The sequence below is a fragment of the Diabrotica undecimpunctata genome, chromosome 6, assembly GCF_040954645.1.
Source record: "Diabrotica undecimpunctata isolate CICGRU chromosome 6, icDiaUnde3, whole genome shotgun sequence".
Lineage (NCBI taxonomy): Eukaryota > Metazoa > Arthropoda > Insecta > Coleoptera > Chrysomelidae > Diabrotica > Diabrotica undecimpunctata.
This window is the reverse complement of record NC_092808.1, coordinates 160105814-160121370: the sequence shown is the minus strand read 5'-3', so window position 1 is coordinate 160121370 and position 15557 is coordinate 160105814. Positions and strand designations below refer to the sequence as shown.

At 31.2% G+C, this 15557-nt stretch overlaps 3 protein-coding genes across 3 annotated transcripts in view; 2 read left to right on the top strand and 1 right to left on the bottom strand.

Moving 5' to 3' along the window:
• The window catches only part of Csgalnact (Chondroitin sulfate N-acetylgalactosaminyltransferase), a 525789-nt gene that overhangs the window by 94567 nt on the left and 415665 nt on the right, over nucleotides 1–15557 (bottom strand). The window lies entirely within an intron of this gene.
• LOC140442947 (uncharacterized) lies at nucleotides 1255–4551 on the top strand. Its single transcript, XM_072533906.1, has 4 exons — nucleotides 1255–1370; nucleotides 3076–3307; nucleotides 3970–4217; nucleotides 4318–4551. Exons 1-4 carry the CDS (start codon nucleotides 1326–1328, stop codon nucleotides 4504–4506), a joined length of 714 nt encoding a protein of 237 aa, XP_072390007.1. The 5' UTR covers nucleotides 1255–1325; the 3' UTR covers nucleotides 4507–4551.
• Nucleotides 12394–14907, top strand: LOC140442946 (uncharacterized). Its single transcript, XM_072533905.1, has 4 exons — nucleotides 12394–12548; nucleotides 13655–13886; nucleotides 14324–14571; nucleotides 14670–14907. The coding sequence occupies exons 1-4, from the start codon at nucleotides 12504–12506 to the stop codon at nucleotides 14856–14858; spliced, it is 714 nt and encodes a 237-aa protein (XP_072390006.1). The 5' UTR covers nucleotides 12394–12503; the 3' UTR covers nucleotides 14859–14907.

The following is a 15557-nucleotide window of genomic DNA, read 5'->3' as shown; positions in this document are numbered from 1 at the left end:
ACTACAATATGACCTTACCAATTGTAGAATGGTTCAGGGACAACATGGTCTTAAATATAAAAAAGTGTAGAGCCATATCGTTTACCGCAAAATCGGCTTCATTCAAAATAATTATAGAATTGACAATTGTATAGTATCTAGAAAAACGAAACGTAAAGATCTGGAATTATACATACCTACAGGCTAACATGAAATATAATAAACACTATATAAATATTGTTAAAAAGGCCTACAAAATACTCGGATTTGTAATAAAAAAATCCAAACCTTACAGTATAAACAAAACCATTGGACTATATCACGCTTTAGTCAGACCAAATTTGGAATATGCATCAGTGGTATAAGCTTCTGAAGCCCAAGTTAATATTAATCATATAAAAGAAGTACAAAAAAGATTTCTATGGTATTTAAACCTTAAAAAGTACAATGTGTATCCCCTCCTTATGCCGTCAAAAAAGTAGTTGCTTCATATATTTGCCTTGCAATTATTAGAGCAAAGAAGAAATATGCATTGTGTCAATTGTAGTAACCTATTTTCTTGTAGTCCATATAATGCTTATTCTACTAATTATATGCAATATCAGTATAATGTATTAAAGATCTGTGATATAGACCTCTTTAACTGTAGGGTAAGGCATATTAAGAAATGTAGATAGATAGCTGGACTCAAATAATTTTAAAATTTTATAACTATTTTTTAATGTCTTTACTTTTCTGTATTTTTATTGTGTATATAACTGTTGTACAAGTAATGAGTCCTCTTACATGTAACTAATACCTAGGTGCTGTTTGTAAGTTCTAGTAATAAATAACTAAAAATAAATAATTACTATTTTTTTAACAAATAAAAATGTAGAGACTAATATTTTGGTCACTACTGTCAACTTCGCCTTTTGTTACATTATACACATATACAAGATGGGGTTGGTATATCTGAAATAATAAATAATACCAGTGTTACAGAGGAAAATTATCATTTAATAATAAAAAAAACATCCAAATGTTTAGATTTGATGAACCTCTAAAATAAACTAATACCAAACTAAAACCCCTGTAGGTGTAGGGTGGGAAGAAGTATTGCCTTTTCAAGGATAAAAGGATGTATGATACCTATATCTGGAATAAAAAAAGTCTGAATTAAAAACGATTCTAAAATCTGTAAGGGTATGATAGCTCGTGCTAAATGATTAACTACACCTGCTTGAAGATTACAGTTTTTCTAAAACTATCAATTTTATCACGACTGATAAAATACCAAAAAGTAGTATAAATATAATGTGAAATTTAGTTGTGATAGTTACATTTTTGAGCGGTATCCAAACAAAATGGCTAAAATCATCCTATTCTTCTGCGCTATTATCTTGGCTTCAGTAAGTAATTTTTTTTTAACATAAATTTTACGATTATTAAATTTTTTTTTTAAATAAATTATTTTGTTTTATAATGAGTACAAACTATTCTAGAATATATATATATATATATATATATATATATATATATATATATATATATATATATATATATATCTTTCTTCGTAGAGTGCCATATCTCTACGGAACGTCGGCGACTACCATGCTTATAATATTTTTATACTGATCTCGGTCTTGCGCTACGTGTAGCAATTGGTCCGCTGTCAAAACTGTCCACTGCCGCAAATTCCTCAACCAAGAGAGTTTCTTTTGTCCTATCCATTTCTTTCCTTCGATTTTACCGTTGAGAATTAGCCGAAGGAACTCATATCTTGGTCCTCTGATTATATCTCCAAGATATTCTAGTTTACGCCTCTTAATAATATTTAATAGAGTTCGTTGATGTCCCATTCTTCGAAGAACTTCTTCGTTTCTGGTTCTGCTAGTCCATGGAATTTTTAGTATCCTTCGATACAACCACATCTCAAACGTCTCGATTTTATTCATGATATCGGCGTTTAAAGTCCAAGTTTCACATCCATACAAAAGTACAGACCACACGTAACATCTTGTAAACTTTTCACGGATTTCCAAATTTAATGAGTTATTGGATAATAGAGGCTTGAATTTTTGAAATGAGTTTCTTGCCTGTTCAATTCTACATCGAATTTCGAATAATGGATCTAGATTTTGGGTAATCCAACATCCAAGGTATTTGAATCTCTGAACTCTCTGCAGCGGTTGTTGGTTTAATATCAGTTGGGTTGCGCCGATATCCACTTTACTGGTCACCACGTATTTAGTTTTATCGATATTTATCGACAGTCCCCAATTTGTGCATTCCATGTCAACTCTATTGATTAGCTCCTGCAGATCGTCGATGTTTTTAGCTAGAATCACAGTATCGTCGGCGTACCGTATATTGTTAATTATACCGTATATTGTTAATTATAACCATATATATATATATATATATATATATATATATATATATATATATATATATATATACCCAAATTTTTGTTTTCTGATTTGTCGATCCAATTACCACTAACATAATTTTATGTTATTTTTCCTGTACTATCGTTTTTTTTATGTTACATTATCATATTATTTGAATTCGGTTTTAGTTGTGTTTCCTTATAGCATTTTCTTATTTTATATTTTTAGGGAACTAAAATAAGTTATAATGTATAACATATACCAAGATTAAAACTTACTGTTAATATAATAATTACAGAAATAAAAAAAGCATATGTAAATGACAGTTACATAGAGAATGTTGTACATTGAGAACAAGAACTACCCTTAGGGCCCAATAATTCTTGTAAATTCATATTTAAATCTTTTAGTATAATAGATTTTTTATTGTTCTGAAGCTATTTTCTTGTGTCATTTTAAATTAATTTATATTTAAATGGGAATAAGCCACAATTAAAGGTTAAAATACGTTTATTGGCGTTTCAATTTCCACTTCGGAAATCGTTCTCAAAATACAAACATTAGTGTTTGTATTTTGAGAACGATTTCCGAAGTGGAAATTGAAACGTCAATAAACGCATTTTAACCTTTAATTGTGGCTTATTCCCATTTAAATATAAATTAATAGATTTTCTGACGCATTAAGTACAGTAATGTTAGCTTACATATTTTTCTTAATTTACAGGCTGTTGCTTTACCAAGTAAAGCAGCTGATGACTCCTTAATTGACATTGTTAAAAAGATCGTCCATAAAATTGAAGACATCATTGATACAATTTACGAAAAAGCTCCAGGCATCATCGACGGATTTGCCGACAACTATGACGACAACCTAAAAAAAGCGCTAGACTTTTTGGAGAAAATTGCTCTTCAAGGTATTAGAGCACTAAAACCTCTCATTGACAGAGTTGCTGAAGGTAAGTTGATAATTTAACTAGCAGTAAATTAAGTAAGTCTAGATCTAAAATATCGGATTACATGGGCCAAGTCACTAAATATGTAGGTAAAATCAATTAAAATTGCACTAAATTTGTTAATTTTTACATCGTTAATACATTGTTAATAAGAGGCTGTGATGTTTACGTTTTTAACACATAACCTACATGGCAATTTAAGACTCCCAAATTAGGGGTTACTGACGACAAACCGATCTGTACGACATACATTAATACTTATATATCTGATACTTGTCTACTAAATAATCTACATTGTCTAATTCCCCCATTTATCATATTTTTCTACCAAACATCTACATAACGCCGTACTGGTAGCTCTTTACACATCTCCAACCGCTAATATCTTCTTATTTTTCATGCCAACGAACATTCTCACAGATTTTTCTACTTCTAACCATTTTCTCATTAATTACTCCACCAAGACGCCGGGAGAGGCTTTCTTCTACACGTTCCCCTACATCTTTAAAGGCTACTTCTACGGCGCCAACGCCCCATGTCTAGGTATCCTGCTATTCGTCATATTTGTCGGTAAATCCCATACTGACTAATAGTCAAAAATTGAAGGTTTCGTTTGACTTAATTGCCGCTGTAATGTTTAATACATGCTATTATTTTATTTTCAGGTAGCAATGATGCTGGAAAGAAACTAGTTTCTTGCATTGAAAGCCATGACACAGAAATCATAGACATTCGCATCCAAGTTTTGGATGGAGTAGGTAAATGTATAAAGAATGACCTCGTCACTTTGGTTAAAACTCTTTCACCAATCCTCAAAGATCTATCTGGTATTCACGAAAAGGCCAAAGACGCTGCCAACGAAATTGACGAATGCGAAGGAAATGATGCCCAGACTCTTCTTTGTGTCGTTCAGGTGAGTAAACTGTTTATTTTTAATTATTGCATGATTATATCAAGTAATACCAAAACATAAAACGTAATATATACCTACCTAACTAAAATTCTCTTTACAGGTTGCCTCTGATTTACTCAAAGTTTTAACTGAGATTCCTGATGCCGTGAAAGGCGATATCAAACCTGTAATTGAAGCCGCTCTTGCTTTAGCTAAAGATGGATTAAAATGTGATGAAGACCAAATTGAACCCTTCTTCGCCAACGCTGGAAAACTTTTAGGAGAAATTGCTAGCTGTGCCGCTGCCTAAATTATAAAATTTTTTAATATTTAATAATAAAACTGTTTAGTAAAACCTAGTTTTTATTTAACCACATAAGCTATAGTCCAGATAATTTGAGATCTGTTATAAATTTTGAAGGTTAATAGTGCAAAAGTCTTAAACAAGGTTTGGAGAGTGTTTAGCGAGTAGTAAAATACAATTATTATATCTGACCTGATATAAACAACTGACGACCATAACTCGGTTTTAGCAAATATTAGCACAAGAATTATAGTCAAAGACTTGACCTAAAATCAATCGCCTAAAAGATCCCGCGATTCAAGATAAGACTATATAGTTTACTCGTATAAGATAACAAATAACATAAAGATTGAATGAAAAAATTTAGAACTTTTCTATAGAAATAAAAATTTGAAAGATACAAATTTTAATGAAAAATAAACAGATGATGTCGTTCTACTTTATCTCTTGCTATTTTGACGATCCGGGTCTCCTTCATTCTGCTTATGTGATTATTCCATTTTTGAAGTTATACTTCTATACGCGCGCTCCACGTTGGAAATTTGTATGGGAGTGAATCTGTGAAACCATTACATATGTAAGATAATGAGTAGGAGAGAGACAGAAGATATATTTTCTTTCTCTTCCTCTCTCGAATATAAAATTTTCTTTTTGTATATATAATTTAATATTATATATAATATATAAAGATAGATATACATATAATATTATACATATAATAAAATATTTATTAATACATATTATTATTTATGTGATAAGTTTTGTATTATTTATTAAATGTTCATAATTATATTATTCTTTTGTATTTCAAAATAATAATCTCAATAAAAATCACTGTATGATCCAGAACTGTCAATTTTGAAATAAATTTGTGTTATGTCCTCGGTAGTGTAGTAGTCAGTATCCCCGCCCGTCACGCGGGAGACCGGGGTTCGATTCCCAGTCGGGGAGGACTCTTTTATTAATATTATTACATTATTGTCATTTTTAAATACTTACGGATATTGCATTTTAATTTGTATTGTATTATTATATATGGAATTATGTTGCACTGTATTGTAGTGTATTTTTTATGTATATTATTGTCATTTTTAAATACTTATGAATATTGTAGTTTAATTTGTATTGTATTATTATATTTATAACAAAATAAACAATGAATTTTACTGCAGAGTATGTATAAAAAAATTTTGCATTCAACTCCTTTCATACATATATGAAAATAAAAATATAAATTTTCATCAAAATATTGATTCAATCCTTCATTGTTAGTAAGTTGTTATTAATTCTGTTTCTCTTTCTGCTATGTCTTACCTATAGAATTACATATGTAATGATTGTGCAGATTGACTCCCAAATAAATTTGTAACGGCGAATGCGTGTATAGAAGTGTAACTTCCACCGGCAGTCCCACTAGACTGCCACACCCGTTTTGTTTTTTTTTCTAGTTCGTGTCCATTCACTGTACACACTATACACTGTACGTTACTTTTAATGTCTTCAGTTCTCTTTCGATCTCTTAGAATATTTCCTGTAATTCTTCTAAGTACACTTATCTCTGCCGATTCCAGTAGCTTTTGTGTTGTGGCTGTGTTGGGTGTTTTTAATGAGGTATATGTCAATATTGGTCTTACACTGGCTTAAAATGCTTGACTTATCGCAGTACCCATGCGTCTGTTTCGCCATATAATGTTATTAGGGCGTCCTGTCATACTATGTGCTTTTTGTACTTGATCTCCCACTTCTTTGTCCAGGTCTCTAAAGCTGGACACTGTAATTCCAAATATTTTATTTTCACTACTTATTCAGTATTGATGTTATCAATTTCTATTTTACATCCAGTTGGTTTTTTGCTCATTACTATTGTTTCAGTTTCCTGAGATGATAAGGTTAAATCTCTGGACCAGTCTTTGCAGGCTATCTTTATCTTTAGTATTTCTATTTTTTTTTGATTCCCATTCTGTATCATCTTCATTTATGATTATTTTATTCATGATTAAATTGAAGAGCATAGGGCATATTTCAATAGGTTCTGCAAGTTGTTTATCTATTCTGACTTGCATTTTGTTGTTTTTGGTAAATATTTTCAATAGTTTATAATATTTAGGGAAAACTCTCATTATACAGAAGACAGATTACATCTTTGAATCTTATTCTGTCAAACGCTTTCTTTAGGTGAATCAGACATAGAAATGCTGGTCTATTGTACTCTCGTGATTTCTCAGTAATTTGCTTTATGACGAATATTGCATCTGTAAACGATCTTTTACTACGAAAACCCTGTTGTTTAATAACAATATGTTAAAAACATGTAAATCCTTTTAAATACCTTGGTTGCAGAATTAGTTAGAAACTTAATCAGCAACAAGAGATAGTAACACATGCTCAAGCTTTAGACAGTAATTTCAAATTGTTAAGAAATAAGGAGTAGAAAGAAACGATCGTATAAGCCGAATGACAACAAGAGACGGTTCCTCAATAGGAGGACGATCAGTAGGAAGACCACGTTAACGATGGAACTACAACTTACTGGAGGAATATTAAAAAACAGACAGCGTCATGTCTACATCAAAATAAGAAGAAAGCACAAAAAAATTCTAAAATTAAAAAATAAAGCAAGTAACCTTTACTCAGCCAACGGATTGGTCAAGCTGTTATTAACAATCTAATATTTTAATTTGTATAGATTTAGGGTTAGTATTTATTTTCCTTGTCTGTCAATGTTCTTATTGTCAGCAAATAGTTTGATGCACTTTATTATGATGTGCTTCACATATTTCTTTGCAGAAACTACCCTGTTCCAACAGTTGGTAATTATCAATTTTGATGAATATACTCAAAGTAGTTAAAACATTCTGTAAGGAACTTTTAAGGGAGCACATTTTAAGTCTAAAATAAAATTGTGTTTCGAAACTATTTTACGGATTTAATATCAGATGTCGCTATTGCGTCCGTTTCGAAGCCATTTTATCGTTGCTTCCCAAAGACAGAAAAGATCTATTTTTCACGTTGAGAACGCCTATGAATAACTGTTCGGATGAGCTTTATTAAAGCGAAATACGTATAAACAGATACATAGACGATTTGTACGTGAAATAGAATCTTTACTGTCTTTTTCATTCTAAAATAAAAGTTTAGACTTAAAAAAAAAGACACCATATCCTGGTCATTTTAGACAACAGCCTCGTGAACGATATAATGCATGAGTCTCAAGTTGTAATTACAGAAATATCTTTAAAAAAAACTAAACATAAGCCCCCAGAAGTCTAAAATCATAAAATTTATCAAACACCGGAATTTGGAAGGATGATGTCTTCTAAATTTGAACCGTACAAATCAAAATTTGGTAAACGTGAAGTAAAGAATCTCGGGGTAATATTAAGTGCCAAAAACACTGCCGATGATCAAAAAAGCATGAATTAAAAGACAATGCAACTATCGCTAAGATAATATATCCCAGTGAAAGGCGACTACCAAATAAACACTACACAGTGTCTTCATTATTAATGACCGTATAGTTACATACGAGATGTTATGTCACCTCGGGAGAACAAATAAGGGTCTAACCACCTTCTGTTATCTCCGGGTGCTCTGTAGAAGGCTTCGAATATCGCAGTCGGGAGCTCCTCTACCCAAGTCCATTTACTGGGTATGGACTTGTAAATATTTATCTTCTGATGGCTTGTCTTGAAAAAGACAAGATATTTCTTACATGACAAAAATATAGGTCGAAATAAAACATCAGGTTGTAGTTGAATAATATCTCAGCCATAGAGTATGGAAAATAAATGCAGGAAGCAGAGCCCCGAGAGCACGAAGCTCTCGGAGAGCCCGTGAAGAACTGAACGTTTCTGACCTGAAAATCGCCAATATTTATATGCGCTGTTCGAGCGATAAATAGGGATTTCCAGGTCAAGAGCCAATGGGAAAATTCGAGGCGGGGCGATGCGCATCGAAATGCGTACTAGTCCACAGACTATCGCATTCGATGACAGTCATAGGCTACTATGTATAAAAATAGTTTAACTATAAGACAAATTTTTATGTATTGACTTAAAGAAGGCCTCTAGTTGAGCGCAAAATAAACAATTAAACGAATCCTAACATGCTACATAGTATATAAAAGCGGAGGATATGACGAATATATTTAGATATAAAAAACAAACAAAAAAAAATTACCAAAAGGGCACTACACATCGTCTTCGTTATTATTGATCGTATATCGACATAGGTATCACATGAGACTATATACGATAATAGACATATTTGCTTTATATATAAAGAATATGGTAAATATAAAGTAAATTTGCTTTATTGACCTGAAAAGGGCCTCAACAAAGGAGAAAATATAATAAAATATGTGTATAAGATGGAAGGCAACTGTATGTCGTATTTCTGACTATTGCTACGGTGCAGCCAAGTTAGAAAAGGAGCATGCTAACTTGGGAAAGGATCACTACAGGAGCAATGCGACCAATTTGTGGCAATAATGTTAGAAGGCTCTGAGTTTTTCAAAGCAACAACTAACAGATCCACGGAGGAAGCTATGCTACCCGAGGAAAAGAATGCCAAATGTTTAGAACGCTTTAAACAACTAGAAAAAATTAATGCGAGTTAGTAGTAAAATAAAGGTAGAATGTATCGGCATAGCTCGCAACAAAGGAAAAAAATATAATAAGATATGTATATAAGATGGAACATTTCCTTTTTTTTACCGTTGATTTTAAAAATTGAATGACTGACTGTAGATGATAGTTGATTGGATACCCCGTCGTATGCGACGGGCAAAGTTACTATTCTCTGTTCACAAATTCACAAAGAACACGAAATATGCCTCAATCTCATAAAACGGTCGTAAATCATAGGCGTTCCTAAGGTGTTTATTCATTAAATAATAATATAATGTTTTAATACTGTTATATATAATATTGATAATATTTTAATACTAATATATTTAGCAAAAAAACAATTAAAACTTTCACGACTAATGTTGGTTATTATATTATATTAATAAAAATAAGAATTTAACCTTTAACAATTTTGTAAATAAGAATACCTTATCTCTTTGGATATTTCAATACTAATCTTCGCGTTTAATCACTTTACTAGAAAACCTGGAATTCATATCCGAATGTACTATTCATTGCAAGATAATTAAGATGGAATTCCCCAGATTTTTAATAATATAATTATATTCGAAACTTAACTTGAAAGGGTGAAGTTATTACGAACAAAAACAATTTTTTTGTTTAGTACGTTTTTGATCGCATGTAATTTACGGCTTGTCGGTGTTTCCGCGTCTACGGCAGTAATTAGAGTCTCGAATATTTCTTTTGCGAATTATATGCAGTGCGTGAGTGATTTTTTATTCCATATACCTACGAACATATACGTACCTTTCGCTCGTGCTCGTTTTGTTGGATTGTTTGTGATGGCTTCATCATCAACATCATCAAGTTTTACACCGGTACTGTTGCGTACAGTCAGTAAGTCTGTCTATTCACCAAGAGAGAAGACTATTGTCCTGAATGTTCACGATGCTCTGGTTTCTCAGAATCCCACAAACACTGTTCGCAAGTCGAAAGTTGTGCCAACATGACTGGCGTAGGAGAGTCAACTTTATATAGGTTCCTATTAGAAAGAAAAAAAAACACGGTATAGCTAACCCAAACACAAACGAAAACTTAAAGAGAGGATAAAAGTCTATTGAAATTGATGAATTTGCCAAAAATGGTATTCGAAGGAAAATTCATGGATTTTTTTTTCAAAAAAGAAATACCAAACCTAAACAAAAATTTACAAGAAGTAAGAGACGACCCAGATTTGCCTCATATCGGACGAACTAAATTGTGGCAAGTTTTAAAAGAATTAAATTTCCGGTGGGAGAAATCAGACCGAAAATCACTTTTGATTGACCGGGAGGAGAAGATGATGTTGGAGAAGAAATTATCTAAGATAAAAATATATTAAGCTCCAGGCAAGCCTTTATGGAAGGTTGGTCTACTGGTATTTCCCCACCTTCTGGTAAAGGCAGTAGATTAATAATTTCTCACATTGGCAGTGAAAAAGGATTTGTTAAGCATGGTTTGTTGGAATTTCATTCCAAAAGCACTATCACGAGGAGATGACAGCTGATGTTTTCGAAGAGTATTTTGAGCAAATGATTGAACACATACCACCAAATTCAATTATAGTATTAGATAATGCACCTTATCATTCACGACTAGTAAAAAGACTTCTAACGAATGCGTGGAAGAAACAGGATATTCTTGACTGGCTGCGAAATAGGTATCTGCCTTACGAAGATGGAATGGTAAAAGCAGAACTTTTAAAAATTGCCCGGCAACACAAATCTAAGTTCAAGAAATACGTAGTTGACAAAATGGCGGAAAGGCGAAACATCACAGTCTTTAGTCTTCCACCCTACCACTGCGAAATAAATCCAATTGAACTCATTTGGGCACAAATGAAAAGTTATGTGGCTAGAAATAATACGTCATATAAAATACAAGCTGTACGTGAATTGTTATACGAGTCTTTATAACATATATTACAAAACAAAACTGGAAAGATGCAGTAAGACATGTAATAGAAGAAGAACAAAAAATGTGGGATCTTGATAACATAATTGATGCGACCGTAGAGATTATTAACCTAATTATTAACCCTCAAGACGACTCGGATTCCGAAGTTGATCCTATTTATTTTGAATTTGAATAGTTTTCTAATCGTAATTATATAAGGTAAGTAATAGTACTTATAATAGTAAGGTATTAAAGGAGAAAGGCGCAAAATGTCGCCTGTCAAAATCTTCAATGTGTTTTAAATGTATCCATTTTTTTTCAAATCCTGAATAAACTAAAAAGCATTTTTGAAAAATTTAAAGGAAGAATGAAATATTTTTTAGAATAAATAAAAAGTTTCTTTTGCATGCAATATTTTCAATTAAAAATTATACTATATTTTCTCTTTTATTTTCACCCCTGTTACATAACATATTAAAATAAACATTGTAGAAGTTTTCAGGGACTTTCTGCCATGAGTAATGTAATCTTTCATTCTGCGTTTAATTTTTTTAAAAAACACATTGGAAATTTTGCCAGGCGACATTTGGCGCCTTTTTCCTTAATTAAATAAATGTATCTTTTATAAATGGCAAGAAACTTTTTATTTTTAAATAAAATAAATAAATTTTATTAAAAAATACAATTTACATAAATACAATTTAAAAAATATGTTTATTTAGTTCAAATAAATGTTTCAATCATATACTCTACGACACTGGTCGTTCATCTCTAACCATTCAAAATACCCCCGTAATAAGGTATTCCTTCAGATATAAGGTGGGTTAGTCGAAAACGTCTTAAACCGTCAGTTTTAGGTTGGTTTTTACTATTATATCGTATTACCTATCCTCTCTGTATTTCAGTTTTCTAATTAGGGTTAAACTTGTACTGAGCTATCAACAAATTGTGAACCGTGTATAGTATGTTTATAAAACTGCTAAATTATAAGGGTAAACTTCAAGAGTAGCGAAAGTATTTTGAAACAAGACACGCACAATACTTCTAATATTTTTGGATCACTGTATTTATTTCAATATTCTAAGATACGTCTTTTATACTACTTTAATACTACAATAGATATCACAAATGAATATAAGAGGAACAATAAGACGTCTGGTAACAGCACGACTGGTTCAACTGACAACTTCTAAAAAAACTATTTAAAAAGGACGGCTGTAACACAATAATTGTAAAAACTTTCCATTGAAGGCAATTTATGAAATATACTACAGAAACCATTATGGGAGAAAAACAAAACGATTGAAATCAATAAAAGTATGAAAACAAGTGCGAAATCATTAATTACATCTACTTGAAGATTATAGTTTTTTTTTAAGAACCTATCACTTTATCAAGCTGATGATATACAAAAAGTAGTATAAATATAATGTGAAATTTAGTACTGATAGTTACATTATCGAGCAGCATCGAAACAAAATGGCTAAAATCATCCTCTTCTTCTGCGCTATTATCTTGGCTTCAGTAAGTAATTTTATTTAATATCAATTTTGGCATATTGAAAATTTTTTTGTCCAAATTTTTTTATACTTAATATGAGAATAATTTTTTCCTATGATATTTGTATTCTTTGAATTGAAATCTTAAATTTTCTGTAGCCCGAAAGGGTATTTTTAGTTATATATCTTTTATATAGGATTTTTAAACAAAACTTTTCTGATTTATGCTATACAGCCAACTACAGGAATTTCATTTTTCTTGTGGATTTTAAATTATGTAAGTCTAGTGGATTTAAAGGGAATTTAAAGACAGAGAATTGGCAGTAAGAATTCGATAAAAGTCTCTGAAAATAGAAGTTAAGGGTTATTATTTTGTAAAATCAAGGAGTGAACAATTTTACTAGGATGATCAAAATCATTTAAGTTGATCCTGGTTGAAGATTTTAAAGAATGTGACAAACTACAAGGAATGTGTGTAACATTCATCTCAATAATGACTATTATTGTGCAATAACAACAATAGTAATTAAAGTGGTCTAATCAATGTTTTTAACAACCCTAGAATACTATGGGAAAACACAGAAGATAATGAGGAATTCTATCCAAAAATTGACAAGAGGAATTGAGGGTTATTTATTATGTAAAATCAATTAATTAAAATATGGCAATTTTCTTGCTCTGTGTTTTCTGAAAGAGTCTGGTCCTGCGTTACTTCGTTCGTGTATTATATTAAAAAGATTAGGTTTTGAAAGCAATTTGGGTACGTAAATTATTTAGTTGGTAACTTTTCGCCTGCGGCTCATCATGATTTGTTTTAAAAATGCATACAAATTTACAGGAAAAAGCAAAAGATTTGATTTTTAGTATTTCTCTTATTGTATTAATCACTTAAAAAGTTTCTGTTATAACACTTAATTTTTTCTATTTGTACTGTTTGTCCTTTTAGCTTCAGAACAACATTTTCCTTTAATCCTATGTTATTTTTATGTTGCTGAATCAAATGATATAGATCCAATAAGAATCCTTGGTCCTCAATATTCCCTTTAATTCTTATTTACATCCTTTAGTGTAATTGATTTTGTGTGGCATATAATACAATAATGTTATATTACATATTTTCTTATCTTTCAGGCTGTTGCTTCACCAAGTAAAGCAGCTGATGACTCCTTAATTGACATTGTCAAAAAGATCGTCCATAAAATTGAAGACATCATTGATACAATTTACGAAAAAGCTCCAGGTATCATCGATGGATTCGCCGACAACTATGACGACAACCTAAAGAAAGCGCTCGACTTTTTAGAGAAAATCGCTCTTCAAGGTATTAGAGCACTGAAACCTCTCATTGACAGAGTTGCTGAAGGTAAGTTGATAATTTAAATAGCACTAAATTAAATTAGTTTACATCCAATATTTAGTCTGATCTTATAATGTCTGTTCATGTCTTGCTGCTTCTTTCTTTTTTTTTTATCATAAACCTTGATATTATTTTTATCTGCAACCCAAAATGTGATGCAAAAAAGAACATTTGAAGAAAAGTTCACCTTTTGCACTATTCTGACTGTGCGTTGTTATTCTAAATTCTATTAATTTATATAATATTTTATTTATTTGTTTAGTTGTTTTTCTATAAACCATATTATTAGAGTAAAAACTCAATCAAAAATTACTTTCGTAACAATAAAACACTAATCGCTAAAAATTTTAGGTTTTTTACGAATAACTTGCCGCTATATGTCTGGTCGGCTACAATAAAAACATTTTTTATATGTTTAATACACGTTATTATTCCATTTTCAGGTAGCAATGATGCTGGAAAGAAACTCGTTTCTTGTATTGAAAGCCATGACACTGAAATCATAGACATTCGCATCCAAGTTCTAGATGGAGTAGCTAAATGTATAAAGAATGACCTCGTCACTTTGGTTAAAACTCTTTCACCTATCGTCAAAGATCTATCTGGTATTCACGAAAAGGCCAAAGAGGCAGCCAACGAAATTGACGAATGCGAAGGAAATGATGCCCAGACTCTTCTTTGTGTCGTTCAGGTGAGTAAACTGTTTATTTTTAATTATTGCATGATTATATCAAGTAATACCAAAACATAAAACGTAATTTAACTACCTAACTAAAATTCTCTTTACAGGTTGCCTCTGATTTACTCAAAGTTTTAACTGAGATTCCTGATGCCGTGAAAGGCGATATTAAACCTGTAATTGAAGCCGCTATTGCTTTAGCTAAAGATGGATTAAAATGTGACGAAGACCAAATAGAACCCTTCTTCGCCAACGCTGGAAAACTTTTGGGAGAAATTGCTAGCTGTGCCGCTGCCTAAATTATTATCTTTTGTAATAATATTTAATAATAAAAATGTTTAACAAAAATAGTTTTTAATTACCCATTTGAGCTACTTTTCAAGAAATCCGTGGTCTCTTTTGGACGACATTCGCTTGCTATATGAAAAAATATTTCAGCAATATTTGACAGAGAAACAAATACATGTTTCTGACGAAGAGTTTGAAAATTATCTAGTTATTTACCTACTTAACAAATACAAATATTGTTTGTAGCAAGTTAAACATACATAGTTTATAAAAAAGAAATATAAAACGTAACTTAAAAATATCACAAACAAGAACACAGATTAACAGAAAATTATTTATGGCAAAGTCACACAGTAAGCAATTCAGTCATATATTCTTCAACGAGTCATATATTCTTTTGAACAGTAAAAGCAATGTTTCAGAAAAACCTAAATTATTTATAACGGTCTTTGAGTACGACTTTAAAATACTAAAGTGGGAAAATAAAGAAATACAAATAGACGGGGAAATGCTCAACCAAATGAGTTTCGCCGACGATATAGTACTTATTACCGAAGATCTGCGTGAAGCACAATAAATGCTACAAAAATTAGAAAATATATCTTCAACAATAGGTCTAAAAATTAACATCAGTAGGACCAAATTTATGACAAATTTGACTCCCAGCGAACACCTAACCATCCAAAATCAAGTGGTAGAATTGACAGAAA